At 49.4% G+C, this 7,087-nt stretch overlaps 1 protein-coding gene across 1 annotated transcript; it reads right to left on the reverse strand.

Annotated features, from left to right (window-relative positions):
- Positions 1–679: 679 nt before the first annotated feature.
- FZD2 (frizzled class receptor 2) lies at positions 680–3,850 on the reverse strand. Its single transcript, XM_035136358.3, has one exon. The coding sequence runs from the start codon at positions 3,423–3,425 to the stop codon at positions 1,740–1,742; it is 1,686 nt and encodes a 561-aa protein (XP_034992249.1). The 5' UTR covers positions 3,426–3,850; the 3' UTR covers positions 680–1,739.
- Positions 3,851–7,087: the final 3,237 nt, after the last annotated feature.

Below are 7,087 nucleotides of genomic sequence, written 5' to 3' on the forward strand. Positions count from 1 at the left end.
TTTCCCTAGAAAGTGCTGTTTGATTACAAATTCTAACACGTGAATCAACGCACATAGATTTCAGTGGAAGCCTTGGACTGTGGTCTCACAAACATTTTTGGAAATCCATTCTATCAAAAAAAAATCAGCGGAACTTACTTCCAAACAAATTAGTTAATGCCGTGAATACGACAACATTTCCACCAGACACACCACTCTTACTGAACAAAAAACACAAACCTGATACTTCCTCATAATGTCACTTAAGAACCTGTCCAAATATTTTTGAAATTTTTTGAAAGCTGGCAAGGGAGAAGGAGTAGCACAAAAAAGGCACAAAATTGAGCCATATTTTTTTTCAAGGAGCAGGGGAAAGAATTTCTGGTAACGTAAGGTACAAGTTCTCAAAAGTTAAATAAATGCCTTGTGTATATATATATATATATATATATATATATATGGGGATTCTCCTTGAAAACTTTATAAAATGTCATCAAGCACTTTCCAGTGTCCCTTTCTAAAAAGGTTCTTTCTTTAAGAAAAAAAATAGATTCATCCCTTTGGCAAGCAGGCATTGTTTGCTGGTCTGTGAAGTATGCATTGTAGCATTTAACTGCTTTATAGAATTTGACTGAGGGTCATCTCGCCAACAGATTGCTTTTGAAGCTGCTGCCATTTCTGAAAAAAACTCAAAACTGAATTTGCAAAGAACAAGTCTGTTTAATACAGGAAATGTAGTTTTAAAAAGACACCTTTTGTACAAAACATCTAAAGGGAGTGGGGGGAATAGAAATGTACAAATGCAACAGAAAAAAAAAACTCTGCAGCTTGAGGCAGGAGGGAGAGGGGGACCCTTTTCTTGCAGCAGATTTCTTTCTTTAGCAGAAATCACCATGAGGAGATGCGCACAGCCAGGGCCCAATTTTCAGCAAAGGAGAGAAGACTCACATCCCACCCCCAACAGCACTGTGTTTTCATAGATGCAGAAAGTTACTTGCAAACCTTCAGAAGCGGAGAAGAAAAAATGAGAGAGATGGGAGAAGTCTTCCTGGAACAGTACCAAAAAAACTGTAGTCTCCAAAGGGGAGTTGGTGGGCGATGTGTTTTTGCAGGGGGTGGGGGAGCAATTCCAAGCCTGGCTCTTCAGAAAAGTTTAAGCGAGAATGTCCTATTAAGGGGCCAACCCAAACAGCAGGCAGTCCTCATGGCTCCATGGAGAAGGAGGGGTGATGATGGTATGGCAAAGGGGAAAAAATATATATAGTACCCAAAGAAGGGGGGGGGAGAAGAATATGGGTGCTCATTTCCTTTCTTTTACCCTCTCCCTATGTTTCTGGGTCCTTGCTGGCATTCTCTCTCGCTCTTTTTTTTTAAATAGAAATATATAATTAAATTTACAAATGCTATTTACAATTTTAATTACAAAAGACACCCTTTAATAGTTAATAAAAACCTAAAGCAAAAAAAAGTTTTAATTAAAAGGAGACAGTTTTAAATACTTCGGTCTCTCTCCCTCGTTCTTTTCCTCCTGTGCCTCCGTGTTTTCTCTCGAGATTGTCAAAAGGAAGGTCTCGGCGCTGTGCAACAGGACTTCCCAAATTCCAGAGAGAGGCTCCCCCTCCCTGCAAAAAACAAAACAAAACCATACCCCCCACAGAGCACTTCCGGGGTGGGCCCCCCCGTTTTATTTCATAATTGTTTCAAAGTTTGGGGCTGGCAAACCAAGTCTCTCCTTCCCCCACCTCTCGATATCCCCCTTTTCAAACGGTCGTCTCCCCGTGTTTGCTGTTAGTTAGCCGGGTATAGAATTTCCTCCAGGAGTGCAGGGTTTTCCCCGACCAGATCCAGAACCCCGAGGTGATGCCCACGATGAGCGTCATGAGATACTTGATCATGTAGACGGTGAAGTCGGGGTTCATGCGCGGGGTGTACTGGAGCGGGCAGGGGATGGCCAAGCTCTTGCAGTTTTGGCTGATCCAGCTGCGCTCCCAGTGCTCGCGGAAGGCCTGCTCGTAGAAGTAGCAGGCGATGACAATGGTGGCCGGGACGGTGTAGAGCACACTGAAGACGCCGATGCGCACCATGAGGCGCTCCAGCTTCTCCGTCTTGGTGCCTCCGTGCTTCATGATGGTCCGGATGCGGAAGAGGGACACGAAGCCCGCCAGCAGGAAGGAGGTGCCGATGAAGAGGTAGACGAAGAGTGGCGCCAGCACGAAACCACGCAGGGGATCAATGTTGTTGAGGCCCACGAAGCACACGCCGCTGAGCAGGTCGCCATCAATCTGTCCCATGGCCAGGATGGTGATGGTCTTGACGGCTGGCACGGCCCAGGCGGCCAAGTGGAAGTACTGAGAGTTGGCCTCGATGGCCTCGTGGCCCCACTTCATGCCAGCTGCTAGGAACCAGGTGAGCGAGAGGATGACCCACCAGATGGAGCTGGCCATGCTGAAGAAGTAGAGCATCATGAAGAGGATGGTGCAGCCTTCCTTCTTGGTGCCCTGCACCACCGTGCGGTAGCCGTCGTCCTGGAAGCGCTCGTTGCACACCACACGCTCCTCTAGGACGAAACCGGCGATGTAAGCCACGGACACCATGGTGTAGCAGCCCGACAGGAAGATGATGGGCCTCTCCGGGTAGCGGAAGCGCTGCATGTCCACCAGGTAGGTGGTGACGGTGAAGAAGGTGGAGGCGCAGCACAGCACCGACCAGATGAGGATCCATATGCGCGCGAAGCGGATCTCCTCCTGGTTGAAGAACATGTGCCCGTCGGGCTTGGCTGGCTCGCAGGGCGCAGCACAGTCCTTCTCGCCCAGGAACTTGTAGTTGAGGTAGCTGGGCACCTTGAGTACGCGCGGGCAGTGGAACGGGTGCTCCAGGGTGGCGTAGCGGGGGTGGCCCGCCGTGCCTTGGCCGGCGATCGGGGTGGCGCTGGTGAGCAGCGCGGGCGAGCCGCCTTCCTCCGAGTGGTTCTGCCCCACGCAGATCTGCTCCGCGCCGTGGCGTGGGAAGTTCTCGCAGCGCAGCCGCTCGGGCCACTGGAAGCCGAACTTGTTCATGAGCGCCTCGCAGCCCTGGCGCGCCCGCTCGCAGATGGAGCGGCACGGCGGGATAGCCTGCTCCAGGACGGTGCACACAGGCGCGTACATGGAGCACAGGAAAAACTTGAGCTCCGGCGAGCACTGCACCTTCACCAGCGGGTAGAACTGGTGCACCTCCAAACCCGCGTCCTCTTGGCTCGTGTGCCCCAGCAAGTTAGGCATGATCGTCTGGTTGTAGGCAATGTCGGTGCACAGAGGGATGGAAATCGGCTGGCAGAAGCCGTGGTCGGGGATCGAAATGCCCTTCTCCCCATGGAACTGGGCCCGGCAGGAGCCCAGCAGCAGCAGCAGCAACAGCGGCGGCGGCGGCGCCAGGCAGCGAGCCAAGGACGCGTCGGCAAGGCGCATGGTGGCTCTCTTCCCCCCTCGGTTCTCACCGACACCCGATCGCCTCGTCTCCTCCCCAGGACGAGCTGGGATCTGTCACTCCCTCGGGGGACACGGGTCCTGGCAAAAGTTTCCGAGTTGGTTTTTTGCGGGGAGGGGTGAAGAGGGGGGATCCGCCTGGGAGATCCAGGCGAGCAACTCCACTCACCCAGCAGGAAACTTCCTTGCTGTGCGTCTCTCCGAGCGCCTTTCGCGTCCCTTTGTGTCTTCGCTCCCCAATTAGTCCGTTTCAAAGGAGGGCCCCCGGGCTGAGCTGCGCTTCGCCCAGCCTTCTCCTTTTTCTCCTCCCAACTTAATCAATTCCAGTCCGGCCCCCTCTCTTCCTTTTCCCCCTTCCCAGCGCCATCAAAGAGACCTTGGCTGCCTAAGCCCCTTCCCAAAATTTCCTCTCGCCCAATCAGATTCAAAATCAGGGACCAGCCCTCCTCCCCCCTCCCTCCCTTCCCAGGATTGGTCAATCGCGGAAGGGGAAAAAATTAACGAGATCACGAATCAGATGCCAAAAACCTCTCTCTTCCCTCTCCACCTCCCCCCCCCCCGCGCCCGCTCAATCACGAGCCTGTGGCTGCTTTTAAGGAGAAATAATTTACCTTCGATGATGATTATTCACCTCCCGCCCCAATTATAATTATTAGCAGGCAGATTATCTTGGTTGTGCGGGCAACACAACTACTCTCCCCCCGCCCCCACTTTCCAATTCTTAATAGGCAAAGTGCAGAGCGCCGCCTCTCCCTTCTCTGCAAACAATTTCCAGTCAAAACACACAGAAAACTGCCGGAGTGAGTTGCATGTTTATCCCCAGATCCTGTTGCCTCTTCTTTCTCGCCAATCTCCCTGCCTCCAATTCCACACACGAGATGGAAAAAAAAGTTCATGAAACTCCCTGCTTCCTGTGTACTGTATTTTATTATTAACTTTTAAAAAAATGCTTGAGACCCCTCAAGCCAGGCATTTCACCCAGAAGTGGTGCTTGGTGTTTGGGAAGCTGGAGGCAATTAATGCTCTCTGCTCGTGCTCAGAGGCATTCCTGTCTGTATTGTTAAGTTATACATTGTTGCTCTATATACAGTATCACTAAGTTGGGAACAAGGTGTGGGAGTGAGCCCTTCAGTTTAAACCTGATGCGTGACCTTGTTGGAAAGGAATATTCTCCCAGCACAATGTCTGATTGTACTCAGTCTTGAGAGGGGTTGCCTTCCCTTCTTAGGCTCAGAGCAAAATCTAGAACAGCAATGGGGACCCCTGGGACCTCCAGATGTTGCTTGAGGACACATCAACCCTGATCTTTTGTCACTTTGGCCAATGGGAGCTGGAGCATCAGCATGTGGAATGCTACCTGTGATCTAGATGGTGGAAGGTGGGTGCCATTTTGCAGCCCCCCCCAATTATATTGAAAAGATCTAGTGGCTGTATTTGGCTCATGTTTATCCTAGTCCAGGGGACCAAAAGACTTCTTCCCTTTCTCCCCAAAGACCAGGACTTTTTGAAGTTATTATTTTCCTCTATAAGTGTGTGGACTGACTCACTTGCTTGGATCATCTGATGGCGTTTGTTCTGCAGTCCACTCTCCACTTCTGATGCATGAAAGACTGATCTGGTTTTTGTCTGTAGTTTGGTGGCTGAGCCTGCTTTTAAGGCAGAGAGCTGAATTTTCTGGCATTGGAAGGGCTCTGAATCTAGAGGAACTTCCAGACAATCTGTTTATTGACCATTAATAGAATCATAGAATTGCAGAGTTGGAAGGGACCTCAAGGGTCATCTAGTCCAACCCCCTGCAACACAGGAATCATTCATCCTTATTTGTTTGCAGGGATATTAGATTGTTGTTGTTTAGTTGTTTAGTCGTGTCCGACTCTTCGTGACCCCATGGACCAGAGCACGCCAGGCACTCCTGTCTTCCACTGCCTCCCGCAGTTTGGTCAGACTCATGTTTGTAGCTTCAAGAACACTGTCCAACCATCTCGTCCTCTGTCGTCCCCTTCTCCTAGTGCCCTCCATCTTTCCCAACATCAGGGTCTTTTCCAGGGAGTCTTCTCTTCTCATGAGGTGGCCAAAGTATTGGAGCCTCAGTTTCAGGATCTGTCCTTCCAGTGAGCACTCGGGGCTGATTTCCTTCAGAATGGATAGGTTTGATCTTCTTGCAGTCCATGGGACTCTCAAGAGTCTTCTCCAGCACCAAAATTCAAAAGCATCAATTCTTCAGTGATCAGCCTTCTTTATGGTCCATATTAGCTATTTAATGGGGATTCATTATGAATCTGTTTTCAGGGGAGGTTAGAGGATGTCATGTCTAACCAGGCATTATCCCACAATTCCAGTACATTTTACCATCACTTCCATTCCCTTACTACAGAAAATCACAGATCTTTTTTGGAAGAGAGTCTGTTGCGCAGGACCTCTCATTCGGTGTAAATGTGTGGTCTGAATTTTCTGGTATGCAATTGAATCCCACCCCAAAATAGTGACACACTGGAAGCACCCCATGAATTCCAAATATTACATTTGCAGAATAGCTGGACAGCAGCCCAATTCATAGCTAAGCTAAAGTACTTAGATGTAAACCAATTTAGCTTTGATGGAAATAAGTTAGATTATAGTCAAGTATTTTGGGTTAATATGGACCCACAAGGGAAAATTTAGGGTCCCTCCAGATGACCTATTTGCTTGTACAAAGCTTACGTGGAAGTTAGATATTATCTGGCCCTCAACAAATGCTTCCAGGGTGTTCCAGCATCTTCCCCTTGGCCATTAGTTCATCCCACACTTTTCAATGCATTTTCCCTTCACCTGTCAAACTGCAAAAAGTCGTTATGTTTTTTACAAGTGGATTTGCTGCACTGGGCTTTCAAATTCAAAGAAGGCTTTGAATTTATTTTAAATGTGCAAGCCTACAGTTCCGGTGTGTCGCTGAATCCCTCCCACAAAATACTGAGAGCCCCTCCAGACTGCTGTTTTTTGAGAGCGCATTCTGCAACATATTAAAGACACAATAATAGTACATTCATGCTGGATGTATAATGCACTGTTCGCACATTTCTCTTTATGAGCTGTTCTGTGGTACGTCCGCAATGTTACAGCCTTATTGCCATCTGGAGGGGCATCCTTGTGTGATAAGTGGCACCAAACTAAAACACCCCACCCCAGAAGATTTGTTGTGTGAAGTTACAGGATTTCAGCAGGAAGCTATGGTACATGCACTAATTGCAAATGAAGCAGTATGTCCACCCCAAAAGTTCCTCTGCGGCCAGGAGTTGTAGGCCCGTGAGACGGTGTTCTAGGCATTTAAGCAGCGGTCCATGTGCATCAGAACACATTTCTGCTCAGAGTTGTTGAGGGAGCTTCCAGGTTTTCTATTACACTTCAGGAAACATTTTTCCCATCATCTTCTGCAGCAGCTCCTGTGCGTTGTCCACAGTAATCTGCACCTTGACGTGCTCCATCAGCACCCCGAGGTTCATCCACCCCCGGACGAGAAGTCCCCATTGTCCGACTCCATGCCTGTCACAGCCCTGCCAGCAGGGGCATTGCTAATGAGAAGTTTCAGAGGACCCAAGATGTATTGGGAGGAGCGAGCGAGTTACATCTCTGGTCTCCAAAGCACATAGAGAACTGACATAATCTAC

This window comes from Zootoca vivipara, chromosome 12 (genome assembly GCF_965207765.1).
Source record: "Zootoca vivipara chromosome 12, rZooViv2.hap1.1, whole genome shotgun sequence".
Classification (NCBI taxonomy): domain Eukaryota; kingdom Metazoa; phylum Chordata; class Lepidosauria; order Squamata; family Lacertidae; genus Zootoca; species Zootoca vivipara.

Coding starts and splice junctions, on each gene's coding strand:
- FZD2 (XM_035136358.3), bottom strand. CDS start 3,425: ATGCGCCTTGCCGACGCGTCCTTGGCTCGCTGCCTGGCGCCGCCGCCG.